At 32.5% G+C, this 19,669-nt stretch overlaps 1 protein-coding gene and 1 non-coding gene across 2 annotated transcripts; one reads left to right on the top strand and one right to left on the bottom strand.

Annotated features, from left to right (window-relative positions):
* The first annotated feature begins 3,289 nt into the window (after nucleotides 1–3,289).
* Nucleotides 3,290–3,973, top strand: LOC139860220 (uncharacterized). Its single transcript, XM_071848990.1, has one exon. It carries the CDS (start codon nucleotides 3,290–3,292, stop codon nucleotides 3,971–3,973), a length of 684 nt encoding a protein of 227 aa, XP_071705091.1.
* An 11,415-nt stretch (nucleotides 3,974–15,388) lies between these two features.
* On the bottom strand, nucleotides 15,389–15,495 carry LOC139860766 (small nucleolar RNA R71). Its single transcript, XR_011763388.1, has one exon. It is a non-coding gene; the product is annotated as a small nucleolar RNA R71 (small nucleolar RNA).
* Nucleotides 15,496–19,669: the final 4,174 nt, after the last annotated feature.

The following is a 19,669-nucleotide window of genomic DNA, read 5'->3' as shown; positions in this document are numbered from 1 at the left end:
TTATACAGTGTGCCACAAATGTGTCCCCGAGCGACTATCATAGCGCCTCTTGACAATTTTCATGTGCCTTTACTGAAATGACTATCATAGCCCTGTTTGTCGAGAGCTATCCCAGAAAGTAAATTCAGCCGAAGATCTGGCACATGACTGACATCCTTCAGAGTGATTGTGCTCCCGGAACTTGTCTTTATCCTGACATCTCCAATTCCGACAATCTCAGCGGAACTGGAATTTCCCATCTTCACAACTCCAAAGTCACCAGCTTTGTATGTTGTGAAGTATTCCTTGTATGGAGTCACGTGGTAGGATGCTGCAGTATCTACCACCCATGCTGTGTCTTCTCCTCGTGAGACGTGAAGGCATGCCTCATCATGGGTTGAACAATAAGCTACATCACCAGTGATAGTAACTAATGTTTCTCCACCCTTATTCTTCGACTGTGAACTGCTTTGACTTTATTCCTCTTTTAATCTATATCAGTTCTTCTTCATATGTCCCTCTAATCTACAATGATGACATTTATATGTTGGTTTTCTGCCATCAGCTGACCTGCCCCTGCTCTTACTTCTGCCTCTCCATTTATTTTTGCTACTTATTTGTTGTCTCCCCCGATTCTCTGTGACAAAGGCATGGGTCTGATCTGTGCCCATGTCCTTTCTCCTTGCCTCTTCACTGAATAGGGCATCCTTGACCATTGACATGGTAAGTTTGCCATTCGGAGCTGAGTTGCTGAGTGTTACGACCAGCGTTTCCCAGCTATCGGGAAGAGAACTAAGTAGCAATAGCGCCTGAACTTCATCGCCAAGCGGCATCTCTACAGACGATAACTGGTTGACCAAGTTCTGAAACTCACTGGTATGCTCGGCAACTGAAGTTCCACTTTTGAGCTTCATGTTGACTAAACGCCTCATCAGCAGGGCTTTATTCCGAGCAGTCTTGGCCTGATACATGTCCTCCAACTTTTTCCAGAGGACATATGCGTCTGTCTCTTGTGCAACATGGTGGAAGACACTATGATCAATCCATTGACGGATCTGACCAATAGTTTTTCGGTTTGATTTCTTCCACTCTTTCTCTTTGGCAGAATCAGGGTTTATACCCTTCGATTCAATAGGATCGAACAAATCCTTACAGCTGAGGAGATCTTCCATTCGAGGTTTCCACAGCGTGTAGTTTGTGGCTGTGAGCATAATCATAGCTCCGGAAGATGATGTTGACTCTTCTGTGGACATTATCACCTTACAAATAATTTTTTAACACAAACGGGGTTGAATTGTAGAAAACAGAGATCACCGTTGAAAATGGTGGAATAGACACTTCGCGGCTTAAATTCCACTTACGGGGCAAAATTATAATTTTTATAAACTTCAGGGACCAAAAAAAATGAAATTCTGAAAATTTCAGGGACCAAATTGTAAAATTTCAGAATTGCTACAGTACCGCTACAGTACTGCTACAGTGACTTGCTACAGTTCCGCCAGCTGCTACATTGAATTGCTACAGTGATCGTCTTTTCCGGCGAAAATTCCGGCAACGGTCGTCTTCTCCGTTTAAGTCACCGTTTTTTGCGTTGGACTCGGTTCGACGAGATGAATCCAATGGTACACTCAAAATTGAATTTTGAGAAAACTTCAGAAGACCCAAAAACTCAACCAACGTCTCTAACTAAGCTATTGATACCACTTGTTAGGAAGAGAGGATCGCCTGGACGTTGGGAGATACAAATTTGAGAGAAAAACAACTCTATTACTCACAAGAATAGATTTACAGAGTATTACAAAACTCTTACAAAAAAACTCTCAAACTCACACACACTCTCAAGGTTGTGATTACACTTCTCTGAGTGATTTGGGATGATTTACAATTGAGGTTTGCACCTCTATTTATAGTAAAAATTCTATGGCGGTGGAATGGTGTGAACGGAGATGGTGGGCGGCCGTCATTGTGTTCATCTTCGCTTCTTCTACATGGTGTTCAAAGAAGGCTACTTTGAACATCTAGAAGGTGAGCTTCTAGATTGTAGGCTGGAAACTTTCAAAGAAAGGGTACATTTGTAGGATCACATATGCAGATCTCGAAATACAATACATATATCATAATTTTTTTTATTTTCAAGATTAACTTTTAATTTTGGACATTTGGGCCTTTTGCGGCTTTTCAAGAAGATAAATTTAGGGGTGTGAGAAGGATGGATGAACGAAGGTTATTTGAGTAAGAATACATAAAATTTAATCATAAGGTACACCACTTAATATATATTTAATTTACAATCAAAATATGTTTTCTAAAACATTATAATCACGGACAGAAGATTATGGTATTTTGGTCATACAATTTAGCGATGAAAATTAACAGATTAATTAAGTGAAGTTAGGGGTGTTCATCGGTTCGGTTTTCGGTTTGTTCGGTTTAATCGGTTCGGTGTATTCGGTTTTGAAGTTTTTTTGGGCAAAATCGAAAACCGAATTCAAAGTTAAAACCGAACCGAACCGAAAACCGAATTCGAATTCGGATTCGGTTCGGTTTTCGGTTAAAACCGAATATTATGAAAAGACTGAGAACGATGTTAGTTTAACTGTGACGTTACTGATGTCTTAGTTATTTATATCCGAAAACAATGACGTACTACTAAATTATCAAGAATTCGATGATTTATTAATATTTACAACTTAATTATGACGTTTACTACTTCTGTTATTAAGAAGAAGAACATAATAATTTGAGAACATAATTATAATGTGAGCTACCAAATCGTCATATGGGTGAGAACATATTTTATTGATTCGATCGTAAATTATAATGACATTAAAACATAATTATACAAATTAAATATTTAATAATTTTGAATTCGGTTTTCGGTTAAACCGAATTCTGAATTTTCAAAACCGAAAACCGAATTCAAATTCGGTTTCGGTTTCGGTTTGACTCGATCCGAAAACCATTTTTCAAATTCGGTTTGGTTTTTTTCCAGTTTGGTTTCGGTTTGGTTTTCGGGTTCCACTGTTTCAAACCAAATACTGACCACCCCTAAGTGAAGTGAAGTGAACTATCACTAAGTTATATTTTCAACGAATACAAAGATGACTAGCTAGTTATATTTTCACTACTTAAGAATGATATGTGAGTGTTCTATACTCCGTAAATAAAAGGATGATTTGGGCCATTTTTTCTAAATCATTATATAAACAGCGTAAACCATCATCCAAAAATAATAACTTACGAGTACAATTTATTCATCTATCTTTATATTTGAAGTCGTTTCTATATAGAAGTAAAGCTTTAATTATAGATGAGTAATGGTGGTACCCGAATTATCATGGGTTGGAATCCGTTGATAGTGAATGTTATCGTGATTGATATATCAGACCAGGCCATTCATTGTCTAGTTCATTTGGTCAGAGATAATAAACGTTTCTATGTATCAATTGTGTATGCAAAAAATTATTACATCCACCGTCGACCCTTATGGGAGAATCTCTGTAAGCATACAAGTTTTGTGGGAAACCATCCTTGGGTGATCATGGGAGACTTTAACGTGTCCCTAAATCTTGATGATTCTACGGCAGGAGGCTCACAAATTACGCTAGCTATGAGGGAATTCCGTGAATGTGTGGTTCATATGAGAATGAGTGATGTGTCTCACTCGGGGCTTCAGTATACATGGAATCAAAGACCTAATGCGTCTGATGGTATCCTGAAGAAGATTGATAGGATTATGGCTAACGATGTTTTTATTAATGATTTCTCCAATGCCTGTGCAATCTTTTTACCGTATCGGATTTCCGATCATAGTCCGGCGGTGTTGAAGATTCCATCTTCCTTTGTTGCTCGTGCTAAGCCTTTTAAATTTAGCAATTTCATTGTGTATAAGGAGGGCTTTGATGATGTTGTGTTTCGGGGATGGCGAAGGGTTCTTGTTGGACATACAATGTTTCAGGTGGTCAAAAAACAGTGTGATCTTAAAAAACCATGATAATGCTAAAAACGAACATATATTTCATAGCATTATCCCTCAAGAAAATCAAACTTTTAGTTACAATTGTTCTATTTTCAAGTGATATTCGTTTAAATAATAAAAGGTGAAGACAAAAGACAGATTCGACGAATTGAAGACGCAAACGATCAAAAAGCTCAAAAGTACAAAGTACAATCAAAGTGGTTCAAATTATTGATGAGAAACGTCTCAAAATTACAAGAGTACAAGACGCAAAACGCAAAGTACAAGATATTAAATTGTTCGCAAGGACATTCGAAAATCCGGAACCGGGACCAGAGTCAACTCTCAACGCTCGACGCAACGGACTAAAAATTACAAGTCAACTATGCACATGAATATAATATAATATATAATTAATTCTTAAAATTATTTATATATTATATTATTTAATAAAACCGTCGGCAAGAAGAAAACAATCGAATGTGAGCTGGAATCCCAGGCCATGCGATCGCATGGCCAGCAAGAACAATCTCCATGCGATAGCATTGCAGCAAATATCTGGCCACATCTATAAATTTCGCAGTTTTTGATCGAATGTTTACATCTATTCTCTATCTCTCTATCTCACGTAATATATATATATATATATATATATATATATATATATATATATATATATTAATTTTAATTTTAATTTTAATTTAATAATAAAGGTATGTTAGCGAATGTTGTAAGTGTGGTAGTCGAAATTCTGTCTGTGTAACGCTACGCTATTATTAATCATTGTAAGTTATGTTCTACCTTTTTAAATTAATGTCTCGTAGCTAAGTTATTATTATGCTTATTTAAATTGAAGTAATCATGATGTTGGGCTAAATATTAAAGACGGGGTAATTGGGCTTTGTACCATAATTGGGGTTTGGACAAAAGAACGACACTTGTGGAAATTAGACTATGGGCTATTAATGAGCTTTATATTTGTTTAATTAAATGATAGTTTGTTAATTTAATATAAAGATTTACAATTGGACATACCTATAAATAACCATATACACTCGATCGGACACGATGGGCGGGATATTTATAAGTACTAATAATCGTTCATTTAACTGAACACGGGAATAGATTAATAGTCTATGGACTTATTAAAACAGGGGTAAATTATATACAAGGAAAATTGGTGTAATTATAGTTTAAGTCCCCAATTAGTTGGAATATTTGACTTCGAATATAAGGATAATTTGACGAGGACATTCGCACTTTATATTTATGACTGATGGACTGTTATGGACAAAAACCAGACGGACATATTGAATAATTCAGGACAAAGGACAATTAACCCATGGTAATAAAACTAAAATCAACACGTCAAACATCATGATTACGGAAGTTTAAATAAGCGTAATTCCTTTATTTCATATTTAATTGCACTTTTAATTATCGCACTTTAATTTATTGTCATTTTATTTATCGTACTTTTTAATTATCGCAATTTTATTTATTGTCATTTTATTTATCGCACTTTTATTTATCGCAATTTCATTATCTTTATTTACTTTACGCTTAAAATTAAGTTATATTTATTTTTAATATTTTACATTAGGTTTTAACTGCGACTAAAGTTTTAAAATCGACAAACCGGTCATTAAACGGTAAAAATCCCCTTTTATAATAATAATACTACTTATATATATATTTATACACAAATATAGTTTTTAAAAATATAGCGTTAAACTTGGCTAGCTCCCTGTGGAACGAACCGGACTTACTAAAAACTACACTACTGTACGATTAGGTACACTGCCTATAAGTATTGTAGCAAGGTTTAGGTATATCCACTCTATAAATAAATAAATAACTTGTGTAAAATTGTATCGTATTTAATAGTATTTTGTAGTAAAAATACTACTATTTTGTACCCATTCGCTTTAACATCAAGTATTTTTGGCGCCGCTGCCGGGGAACTGCTTAAACGCCGAAGCGAAACGCTATATATATATATAAAAAAAGATTTTTAATTTACTTTTGTAAAAATACGTTTTAAATATTAAAAATACAAAAATATAAAAACAAAAAAACAAAATATATATATTTTTAAGATGTGACGACCCGGAAATTTCTGACCAAATTTAAACTTTAATCTTTATATGCTTCCGACACGATAAGCAAAGTTTGTTAAGTTGAATCTCAAAAAGTTTAAAACTGTGTTCATACATTCATTTAACCTTTGACTATTCCAGACGATTCACGAACCATTGCTTGTAAATAAATATGTATATATATTATATAAATATAAATATAAGAATATATTATATTATAATTTAATAAAGAATACTTTAATTATTGGAGTGTAATAATTAAGATAATTAAGTTACTGTTAAAATAAATATATAAATATATATACGTTATTATAAGTCTATATAAGATTTCTATTAGATAAATAAATAAAATATATAAATATTGATTAACCAGTAAATGGCATCACATAGTATAATATTACATTAATAATAAATGGTATTATATTAAATTACAATTTTGAATATAATTGTCATTACTTTCATTATTATTATTGTTATTAATATTATTATTAATATTTGTAATATTATTACTTCTTATATAATATATATATATATATATATATATATATATATATATATATATATATATATATATATATAAAATTTGATATGTTTAAGTTATATTATTATTATTATTATTGTAGAGATTATTATTACCATTAAAAATATCATTGTTATCACTTTTATAGTTATCATTATCATTAATACTCTTATACTATTATAAATTCCTATTAAGATAATATTAAAAGCATTATTATTAATTAATAAGATTAAATATATAAATTGAAATTATATATATATATATATATATATATATATATATATATATATATATATATATATATATATATATATTTATATATATATATATACAGATACAAATACTGATAAATATAATTATATATATATACTGGTACAATTATATATATATACGATAACTTATAAGTATACAAATACAGGAAATTAGTAATCTATTTTCCATCGACTTCAAAACTGTAGGTGATTGATTCTCGATTCAATTAAGTCGTACCAATCTGTGTTAAGTCACAAGAGTAATTCCAAATATCATGAGCTATCTACTTCACTTTCTATTTTTTTTTCTTTTATGTACTGAAGAATAATAATTCCTGTTGACTCAATCTGGTTACATCATCAGACGAATTACATCCTCATAAAGAGTAGGTACTCACAATACATCTGTTTTCTCCATATCTTGAATTTGTACCAAATCATGTAATCCAATCGCATACAACAAACTCTGTTAAGAAATCGTGCACCCACTTCCAATTTTTATTATTCTCTTTTCCTGTTTTCTGATATAGAACCGATCAAGCAAATTGGCTTTATTATAAATGAATTATTCGATGCATATGAATTAAAACATTCAAGTACCCATTGACATTTGACATTATCAATTAAAAACCACTCAATAGCTATGACCACCTCTAAACCACAATCTCTCTACTTCTCTTCTCTATCTACTAAACGTGTTCATCGATTAACTTGTGATCAACCACCAACACTTAATAAGCGATTTCCATTGTCACAAACTTCGGTTTGTTTACCACTAATCGAGAACAATACTCCAACACTTCACCCTTGTTCCACCCATTATATTCGGAAAAGATACAACCATCTCATTAGAAAACTTATCGAATACTTGCTGCATTTATATCTTCGATATCTCTCCATCTACTATCCAAACACCTTCGATCATCTTCAAGAACTCCATCAATCAAGAACCATAAACTGCAGCTCACTTATGTTTCACAAACTTAACCATCACACGACCTGCTTGTTCTTTTGTTTCGATTACTAATGAAAAACCAAAACCACCCAACCTCCATAATATCATAAACCGGCCATATCAACACTTTAATCAATCCATTTTCTGTTCACCACCAACGAAACTCATCTATAGCAACACCATCGTGACCATTGCAACTGTTACTCGTTGATGGCTTCATGTTCCTTGAATCAAACGATCAAAAGGTACCACCTTTACTCTCTCTCTCTCTTAAACTTAAATCATCATCATCTCTTTTATTCTTGATTATCAATCCAACCCCATAATAAACCCATTTGATCACCATTCGAAACCCACAAGAAGTACCAATCACTGATCATCTGCTCTAACCTATTTAACTACCTCCCCTAAATCTATTTTTTTTAGTGTTATAAAGAAAAGGAAAAGGATAGAAAAGGTTACAAACTAAGGCTTGCCAACTTTGTTATACTTTATATAAGAGGCGTTTTTTTTAGCAAGTGGGATTAGGTACCTCTTATGCCTAACAAGGATGATTAGAAAATGCTTTATGTAAAGGTGATGCAAGTGAGAGGAAAGTTTACATGTGGTGGTCGACTACTAATGTTACACGTTTAATTTTTTTTTTTTTTTTGTTTTGATTTTGACGTCAAACTCAAGGAAAAGCAGGTAAACCACTTTGTTCCCTTCTTGATATTTCCATCCATAAACAGCCCCACCATAAATCAATTGACAATATATTTTTTTTAACGTGTTCCTGTTTCTGCTCACCCCTTTTCGCGTGTAATACGGTTAGCCTATCAATATTGGGTTTTAGGTAGGCTTAGATAGATTAAAGTTTTGGGCCGTGACCCAATTACTTCTCTGTTGGGGCCATTATAAAACAGAATGATGAGCTGCTTGTTGAACATGAAATGGGTAAACTGGATGATATTACGATTATGATTAAGCTTATGGGGATGTTTTTATATAAAGATCATGATGGTGTATGATATGGTTATAATAATGATGCTATTGATGAAGAGGAAGAAACCGTTACAATATAGGGTAAATAAATATAAGCTAAACTATTTCATAAGGACTAAGTCAGATGAATGGTTTAGAAGGTTGGGCTTGAGCGAGTGGTTGCGGGTTCAAGCCCGGGTTCCAGCATTTTTTTTATTAAGGAAGATTCAGACATGAATATATAGGTTATATACTTTAGGTGGGGATTTAAAGACGGAAATGAAAGTGTAGAGTGATGGTTTAGAGTGTTACTGGGTCAGCGAGAGGTCATGGGTTCAAACCTTGTCCGAGACATTTTTTCTGAAAAGCTCTTAAGGTAATAAGATATTTATTATTATTATTATTATTATTATTATTATTATTATTATTATTATTATTATTATTATTATTATTATTATTATTATTATTATTATTAGTATTATTAGTATTATCATCAAGAATTAATATAAGTATTATCATTGTTAATATTAAATTATAAACATTTTATTTATTTTTACTAGTATTATCAATATTATTAGTATTATAAGTATTTTCGTTAATATTATTACTATTTTTAACATTATAGTTATTATTAGAACTTCGTTATTTTTTTTATTTATAATTCTTGTTATTAAAATTATTATTTTATATAGTAATTCAACTTTTTATTTAATATTATTAATTTATAAAATAACTATGACAAGTATACTCAATACATATAACTTAATAATATTAATAATTTTATATATAAAATAAATATACCTAATTTTTTAAGGAAATCTATAAATTTTAATATAAAATTTATATAACTAATTACATATATAAATTTGTTCGATTACAATTATATGTGTTAATATATATATATATATATATATATATATATATATATATATATATATATATATATATATATATATATATATATATATATATATATATACAAATGATATAGGTTCGTGAATCCGAGGCCAACCCAATATTGTTCAATATCGTCATATGTATTTTTACTACAAAATACATTAGGTGAGTTCATTTGATTCCCTTTTACTCTTCACATTTTTGGGACTGAGAATACATGCGCTGTTTTTATAACTGATTTATTAAATGTTTTTGAAATATATTTTGAACTGCGATTACATGAAATGTTTTTATAAATGTTTGACGAGATAGACACAAGCAAAACATTCCTCGAATGAATTATTATGCAGACAGAAGTTCTGTGGATTATTATTGAATTATGTGGACATGATAATTGCCACCATTGAATTATGTGGACATGATAATTGCCACCATTTGATGTGAATGTTATATATCGAGAGAATGATTTTATACACAGGTTATGTGTATGTTATTTTTGCGCACGAGATATGTGTACGATTACTAAGATTTATGAAAGATGATTTTGTACACGAAAAAGGTGTACTGTATTTAAAAGATATCGCATGTACATTACAGGTGGGTATAGGATTCGGGCGCATTTGTACCATGCAGGATTTAAATCTTGTGGTCTATCAAAATGATTAATTTTATTGTTTTATGATAAACTTATGAACTCACCAACCTTTTGGTTGACACTTTAAAGCATGTTTATTCTCAGGTGTGAAAGAAATCTTCCGCTGTGCATTTGCTCATATTACATGGAGTCGTTCATGGCATATAGAAGTCAGAACCTCGCAATGGGACCAACTGTTGAAGACTTCGTCCAGATGGATTAGGACGGGTCCTTTCAGTTGGTATCAGAGCGGTTGTCTTAGCGAACCAGGTCTTGAATTAGTGTGTCTAACTGATAGTTGTTTAGATGCATTAGTGAGTCTGGACTTCGACCGTGTCAGCATGTCAAAAGTTTTGCTTATCTTTTCGTGTCAAAAATTACTTGCTTATCATCCTTAAAGTCTAGACACATCTTACTGCCTCTATTGCATAGATAGTGTATAGATAAATTCATATATTAGCGTATTTGTTACTGTAAACCTTGCCTGACATATTCCGTAGATTCCTTCGTAACTTATTGGATTTTAGTATTTTATATGCATATGTAAATTATGTATGGCAGGGTACTAATCTACATCCTATAATCTATTCTTATCGAAAATCCTTCATCTGATCATACGAGATGAATCCCTCAACCAGTTCGAATTCCTCGGATTCCGACAGCTATTCCGATATGGAGTTTCACATAAGCTCCAGAAGCAGTGTCACCAGAATGAATCAACTAATCAGCCATCCCCAATTCATCTGATGGGTTCGTAGCTTACTTAATCATTGTAGGCAAGAAGAAGGTGATCCCTTCCAACAACCGAATTCATCTCTTGGTGAAGAACCTGATGCACTTATCGGTGAACCTATCCGAAACACCATTTTCAGCCTCATTTCCAGAGTATCTCGTCACGATTATATACTATCTCAGATTTTAGACCTTATTCATTCTCTCGTTCTGACCGACAATCACCCCGGTGTAATAGAAAAAGTCAACGAACTTCGCGCTCGAGTAATCAATTTGGAGAATATGGTGCAAAAATTACCAGCTTCAGCAACATCACCGGCATCAACAGTACCATCAGTAACAGCACCAGTACCGTCAACAAACCATGCCTCAACATCTCAATCTGTACCTCGAGCATAATCATCGATCTACATGACGTTCTACTACATTTATCTTTGTTCGACATGACGATTATGTAATCTCTAATATTTTAGAGATTATATATTCTTGTTTTAACGGTAAATCAAATGAGTTTAATATTATATTGACTCATTAAATCCATGATTACATCTGAAGAAAATATATATGTATATATATTTTTGATAATACTAAAAACGAACATATATTTCATAGCATTATCCCTCAAGAAAGACAAGCTTTTAGTTACAATTTTCCTATTTACAAGTGATATTTGTTTAAATATTAAAAGGTGAAGACAAAAGACAGATTCGGCGATTTGAAGACGCAAACGACCAAAAAGATAAAAAGTACAAAGTACAATCAAAGTGGTTCAAATTATTGATGAGAAACGTCTCAAAATTGCAAGAGTACAAGACGCAAAATGCAAAGTACAAGATATTAAATAGTACGCAAGGACGTTCGAAAATCCGGAACCGAGACATGAACCAACTTTCAGTGCGCGACGTAACGGACCAAAAATTACAAGTCAACTATGCACAAGAATATAATATATATATATATATATATATATATATATATATATATATATATATATATATATATATATATAATTATATAAATTATATATATATTATATATATATTAAAAAATACAGCAGCCCACGTTTAAATCAAGAGATGAGCTGTAATCCATACCTCCGCACTCGCGGAACTTTTGTGAACAAACATCCGCACTCGCGGAGGTCTACAGTGAAATGTGGGGCTATAAAAGTCTCGCATTCTGATCGAATTTTTTAACATCTTTTTCTATTTCCTACTCTATATACATAATATATGTATCAATTATCCATCCAATTAGTAATCTCAATTTGTAATTTTAATTTTAAGTTAGTGATAATAATAAGGTTGGGTTAGTTGAATGTTTTAAGGTTTTGTAAGTCGAAACTCTGTCCGTGTACCACTACGCTATTAATATCCACTGTAAGTTATGTTTAATTTTATTGTTAAATTAATGTCTCATAGCTAAGTTATTATTATGCTTATTTAAATTGAAGTAATCATGATGTTGGGCTAAATATTAAAGACGGGGTAATTAGGCTTTGTACCATAATTGGGGTTTGGACAAAAGAACGACACTTGTGGAAATTAGACTATGGGCTATTAATGGGCTTTATATTTGTTTAATTAAATGATAGTTTGTTAATTTAATATAAAGATTTACAATTGGACGTACCTATAAATAAGCATATACACTCGATCGAACACGATGGGCGGGATATTTATAAGTACTAATAATCGTTCATTTAACCGGACACGGGAATGAATTAATAGTTAATGGACTTATTAAAACAGGGGTGAATTATATACAAGGACACTTGGTGTAATTATAGTTTAAGTTCCCAATTAGTTGGAATATTTGACTTCGGATATAAGGATAATTTGACGAGGACACTCGCACTTTATATTTATGACTGATGGACTGTTAAGGACAAAAACCAGACGGACATATTGAATAATCCAGGACAAAGTACAATTAACCCATGGTAATAAACTAAAATCAACACGTTAAACATCATGATTATGGAAGTTTAAATAAGCATAATTTATATATTTCATATTTAATTGCACTTTTAATTATCGCACTTTAATTTATTGTCATTTTATTTATCGTACCTTTTAATTATCACAAATTTTATTTTATTGCACTTTTATTTATCGTAATTTCATTATCGTTATTTACTTTACGCTTTAAATTAAGTTATATTTATTTTTAATATTTTACATTAGGTTTTAACTGCGACTAAAGTTTTAAAATCGACAAATCGGTCATTAAACGGTAAAAACCCCCTTTTATAATAATAATTGTAATATATATATTTATTTACAAATATAGTTTTAAAAATATAGCGTTAAACTTGGTGAGTTCCCTGTGGACGAACCGGACTTACTAAAAACTATACTACTGTACGATTAGGTACACTGCCTATAAGTGTTGTAGCAAGGTTTAGGTATATCCGCTCTTTAAATAAATAAATAACTTGTGTAAAATTGTATCGTATTTAATAGTATTTAATTGTAAAAATATAACTATTTCGTATACACCTCTACGCACATCAAGTATTTTTGGCGCCGCTGCCGGGGAAACTAAAACGCCGAAAGCGCAACGCTATATAAAAAAATATATTTTTAGTTTTAAAATACTAATAAGTGATTTTTATTTAAAATATAAGTTTTAGTTATATTATAAAACATTTTCTATAAAATAAAAACAGAAAATTAAAAAAACAAAACATAAAAAGTAAAAAAAATAGAAACTGAGCCTAAAAAAAAAAAATTCGACCTGCATTTGTGGTATCCGCACTAGCGGTACTTTTTGCCAGTTGGCATCCGCACTCGCGGAGGTTTCTGACAGGTCAAATACTGCAGCTTTAATTACGAAATTAGGGTTGTATAATTAATTATTATTATTAATTAGGGTTTAATTAAAATATTAATTAGGTTTAGTTAATTAAATTTGTATTTTTAGGTTTTAATTAGTTTTATTACTTATAAAATTAATACTTTCATAAAATATTAATTTAAAAATAATATTTTTATAAAAATTTTATTTTTACAACTTTAAGTTTTATTTTTTAAAATTTCGTACCTTTTTAATCGTTTATTCGTAATATTTGTATTTTTCGTTCGTATTTAGTTTTAAGTCATAGTTTGTGCCATAGTTATTTTTATTTCTAGATTTTTAGGTTTTGCCGTAAAATCCCTTAAGTGCTTTTTCTTTAGACTAAGATTTAGGTACTTTAGAATTTTGCGACGCTGTTCTAAGATTTTAGTACTTTTTAAGTTATTGCCGTTTTAGATATAGAATTCCTTTTAAGTTTTAATACATTTATACGCAACTTTTAATTCTTAGATTTTTAGATTTTTAAATTTCGACGCGCTACGTTCTTTTTATTATTTTCCGACCTTTTATTTTTCGACGTTTTTTGACGCACTCTTTTTCTTTCTTATTTCTCGCCGCTCTAGTTTTTAGGACATAGAATTTTCTATTTCTTCTCTAAATTTTCTTTAAATTTCAACGAAAAATTATTTTAAGTGGTTAAATTGATAGACATCCAAAATTTTATGCTTCGTAGTAATAGTTGGATTTGTTAGTGGCTGAGTTGTGAGCTTCCGATTTAAAGGGTTCTGGCTCCCTGCTACATCTTTTGGCTATTCGAAACGTGGGCAAAAGCAGAAAAGTCTATTAATTTGATAACTTATATAATTTTTATCTTTTATAACTAATAGGATATTCAGTGAATGCACCGAGAAAAACGTTCACCACCTTTTATACGTTCACCACCTGTAACTCGATCAAGACATCTAGCAAATATTGTCGCCGTTGATTTTTCTTTAGAATCGTCATCCAGTCAACCAAGTACTCCAATTCAAATTTCCGATAATCTATTTTTTGAACCCGATCTCACAATTGAGAATCCGTAGGATATTCAGGGACAATTCAGAGATCCTGAACCACTAATCTTTCATCCGGAACCACCAATCATTCAAACAGAGATTGTCGAGGAACAACCCATTAAATCAGAATCCTATAGTGATTCAGATTCAACAAATTCAATCATGGAAAATCTGGAACCTCTAAGTATGGAAGACCGAATGAGAGCTAAACGCATTGGCCAAGGTCACGCAATTACTCAACCAGACATTAATGCGCCAGATTATGAAATCAAAGGACAAATCCTACACATGGTGACTAATCAATGCCAATTTAGTGGTGCACCGAAGGAAGATCCAAATGAACATCTTCGTACCTTTAATAGGATCTGTACTTTATTCAAAATAAGAGAAGTGGAGGATGAACAGATATATCTCATGTTATTTCCCTGGACTTTAAAGGGAGAAGCCAAAGATTGGTTAGAATCGTTACCTGAAGGGGCGATTGATACATGGGACGTTTTAGTTGAAAATTTTCTTCAACAATTCTTTCCGGCATCTAAAACCGTGAGACTTCAAGGAGAAATTGTTACGTTCACGCAGAAGCCAAATGAAACTCTATATGAAGCATGGACAAGATTTGGAAAGTTATTGAGAGGATGTCCGCAACATGGCTTAGACACCTGTCAAATAGTACAAATATTCTACCAAGGATGCGACATCACTACAAGAAAAGACATCGATATAGCAGCTGGTGGTTCCATTATGAAGAAAACCGCAACTGACGCTTATAAAATTATTGATAACACTGCTTCCCACTCACATGAGTGGCACCAAGAAAAAGATATCGTTAGATCATCTAAAGCAGCTAGAGCCGATTCTAGCCATGACTTTGATTCCATTTCCGCAAAGATAGATGCTGTCGAGAGACGAATGGAAAAAATGACTAAAGATATTCACTCAATACGAATTAGTTGTGAGCAGTGTGGAGGACCACATTTGACAAAAAATTGTCTCATTATTGAACTAACAATGGAACAAAGAGAGAATGTTTCATACATAAACCAAAGGCCTGGAAATAATTATCAGAATAATTATCAACCGCCAAGACCGATCTACAATCAAAATCAGAACTATAACCGAAATGTTCCATACAACAACCAACAAGGTCCTAGTAATCAACAAGTACCTAATAATACTTACAACCAACAAAGACCTGTTTTTCAAAACAAACCACCACAAACGGATGATAAAAAGCCAAATTTAGAAGACATGATGTCGAAGCTAGTTGAATCTCAAACTCAGTTTTTCACATCTCAGAAACAAACCAATGAACAAAATGCTCAAGCATTTAGAAATCAACAAGCTTCTATTCAAAATTTGGAACAAGAAGTGAGCAACCTAGCAAGGTTGATAGGTGAAAGAAAACTGGGAAGTCTACCTAGCGATACAAATACTAACCCTCAGAATGAAACAGCTAAAGCCATTACCACAAGAAGTGGTATTACACTTAAACCACTTGAAATACCTGTAATTCCTGATGAAACTATTCCTAATCCACAAGAACCACAATCTGAGCAAGATAAGAAAACAAAACCGGTAGTTGAAAAGGTTAATGAAGATAACACAGTTAAGGCTAAACCTTATGTTAAACCATACTAACCACCACTTCCTTACCCGAGTAAAATGAGAAAACAAAGACTTGAAGCCGAGCAATCCAAATTCTTGGATATGTTTAAACAGATAAATGTCAATCTTCCTTTCATTGATGTGATTTCAGGAATGCCAAGATATGCTAAATTTCTAAAAGATCTAATCACAAATAGAAAGAAAATGGAAGAACTCTCGGCTGTTACTATGAATGCTAATTGCTCTGCAGTACTGTTGAATAAGATACCAGAAAAATTATCTGATCGGGGAAGTTTCACAATTCCATGTTTTCTGGGTAGTCTTAGTTCAATAGAAGCATTGGCAGATTTAGGTGTTAGTATAAATTTAATGCCGTATTCACTATACGCTAAACTAGACCTTGGAGAATTGAAACCAACACGAATAAGTATACAACTAGCCGATCGATCAGTAAAATATCTTAGAGGGATAATGGAGAACATGCTAGTTAAAGTTGGTACTTTAGTATTTCCAGTAGATTTTGTTATTCTAGATATGGAAGAAGATTCTCGAGTTCCTCTCATATTAGGAAGACCATTCTTAAACACGACCAAAGCAATAATAGACGTGTTCGGTAAGAAGCTGACCCTAAGTATAGAGGATGAGAGTGTTTCCTTTTTAGTTGATAGAGCCATGCAACAACCACAATCTGCAGATGATACATGTTATTATATTCAAACTATAGATTCACATGCAGAATTGTTAGAAGAATTTCCAGAATTACAAGGAACAGGAGAATGTTCTTTAGGAGAAGGAACTGAACCAATTGATGAAACTGAAATGTTAGCAACACTTATGGCTAATGGATATGAACCAACAACAGAAGAAATTCAAATACTAAAAGAGGAAGACAGATATCGATATAAATCATCGATAGAAGAACCACCGACATTAGAGTTAAAGCCACTTCCAAACCATTTGGAATATGCTTATTTACATGGTGAATCTGAATTACCTGTAATAATATCGTCTTCTCTTACTGAAAATGAAAAATCTCAACTCATTTCTGTGCTAAAAGCTCATAAACCAGCTATTGCATGGAAGATTCATGACATTAAAGGAATAAGTCCTTCGTATTGCACACATAAAATCCTTATGGAAGAAGGCCATAAAACGTATGTGCAACGCCAACGAAGACTAAATCCTAATATGCAAGATGTTGTTAAGAAAGAAATTATTAAACTGCTAGATGCAGGTTTAATTTATCCAATCTCTGATAGTCCATGGGTAAGCCCAGTTCAATGCGTACCTAAGAAGGGTGGCATGACTGTCATTACAAATGAAAAAAATGAGCTTATTCCTACTAGGACTGTAACAGGATGGCGTGTTTGTATTGATTATAGAAAATTAAATGACGCCACCAGAAAAGATCACTTTCCCTTACCTTTCATTGATCAAATGTTGGAAAGATTAGCCGGAAATAGTTACTATTGTTTTCTTGATGGTTTTTCCGGATATTTTCAAATTCCAATAGCACCCGAGGACCAAGAGAAAACCACATTCACGTACCCTTATGGTACATTTGCTTACAAACGCATGCCATTTGGATTTTGCAATGCCCCTGCAACCTTTCAAAGGTGCATGATGGCGATTTTTCACGACATGATAGAGGAATGCGTGGAAGTTTTCATGGATGACTTTTCAGTCTTCGGTGATACATTTGAATCATGTCTAGTTAATCTTGAACGAATGCTTATTAGATGCGAACAATCAAATCTAGTACTTAATTGGGAGAAATGCCATTTCATGGTTAAAGAAGGCATCGTTCTTGGTCATAAAATCTCAAAGGAAGGAATTGAAGTGGATAGAGCTAAATTAAATGTAATTGCTAAACTTTCATATCCCACCAATGTTAGAGGAGTTAGGAGTTTTCTAGGGCATGCTGGTTTTTACCGACGTTTCATAAAAGATTTTTCTAAAATTGCCACTCCTATGAATAAACTCCTAGAAAAGGATGCTCCATTCATCTTTTCAGATGAATGTATCAAATCTTTTAATATTCTTAAAGAAAAACTCACTAATGCGCCGATCATGATAACTCCAAATTGGAATCTACTGTTTGAACTTATGTGCGATGCAAGTGATTTTGCAATGGGAGCCGTTTTAGGACAAAGGATTGAAAAACGATTTCAACCTATTTATTATGCTAGTAAGACATTGCAAAGAGCACAAACAAATTATACAACTACTGAAAAAGAACTCCTTGCTATTGTCTTTGCTTTTGACAAATTTCGTTCATATCTCATTTTAGCAAAAACGGTGGTCTATACTGACCATTCTGCTCTTAGATACTTATTTTTAAAACAAGATGCTAAACCACGATTAATCCGTTGGATCTTACTCTTACAAGAGTTCGATATTGAAATCCGAGACAAAAAGGGAGCAGAAAATCTCGCCGCTGATCATCTTTCTCGTCTTGAAAATCCCGAATTAGAAGTTCTAAATGAATCGACCATACAAGACAACTTTCCTGATGAATATCTATTAAAGATAGATTATAGTGAAATTCCATGGTTTGCAGACTATGCAAACTACTTAGTATGTGAATTCCTTGAAAAAGGGTTGTCGTACCAAAAACGAAAGAAATTCTTTAGTGATATAAAACACTATTTCTGGGAAGATCCACATTTGTTTAAAAGTTGTCCTGATGGAATAATACGCCGATGTGTATTCGGAGATGAAGCTAGTTAAATCTTAAACCATTGTCACACAGGACCAACAGGAGGGCATTATGGGCCTCAACTCACAGCAAGAAAATTTTACGATGATGGATTCTATTGGCCTACAATTTTCAAAGATGCACACCTTCTTTGCAAATCCTGTGATGCTTGTCAAAGGGCCGGAAAAATAAGTCAACGTGATGAAATTCCATAAAATGTCATTCAAGTATGTGAAGTATTTGACATTTGGGGTATTGACTTTATGGGTCCATTTCCAAAATCTCATAATAATCTCTACATTCTCGTTGCCATTGATTATGTATCTAAATGGGCAGAAGCACAAGCTCTCCCGACTAACGATGCACGAGTTGTAGTCAACTTTTTATAACGTCTTTTTGCTAGGTTTGGAACACCGAAAGCTTTAATAAGTGATCAGGGTACTCATTTTTGTAATAATCAATTTGAGAAAGTTCTCAAAAGATATGGAGTAACTCATAAAATCTCAACTGCTTATCATCCACAA

This window comes from Rutidosis leptorrhynchoides, chromosome 7, assembly GCF_046630445.1.
Source record: "Rutidosis leptorrhynchoides isolate AG116_Rl617_1_P2 chromosome 7, CSIRO_AGI_Rlap_v1, whole genome shotgun sequence".
NCBI lineage: Eukaryota > Viridiplantae > Streptophyta > Magnoliopsida > Asterales > Asteraceae > Rutidosis > Rutidosis leptorrhynchoides.
Note: the sequence above shows the minus strand (reverse complement) of the source record. Positions and strands in the feature narration are given on the sequence as shown.

Bases quoted from the DNA above. Each gene is read 5' to 3' on its own strand.
- LOC139860220 (XM_071848990.1), top strand. From the start codon at position 3,290: ATGAGTAATGGTGGTACCCGAATTATCATGGGTTGGAATCCGTTGATA.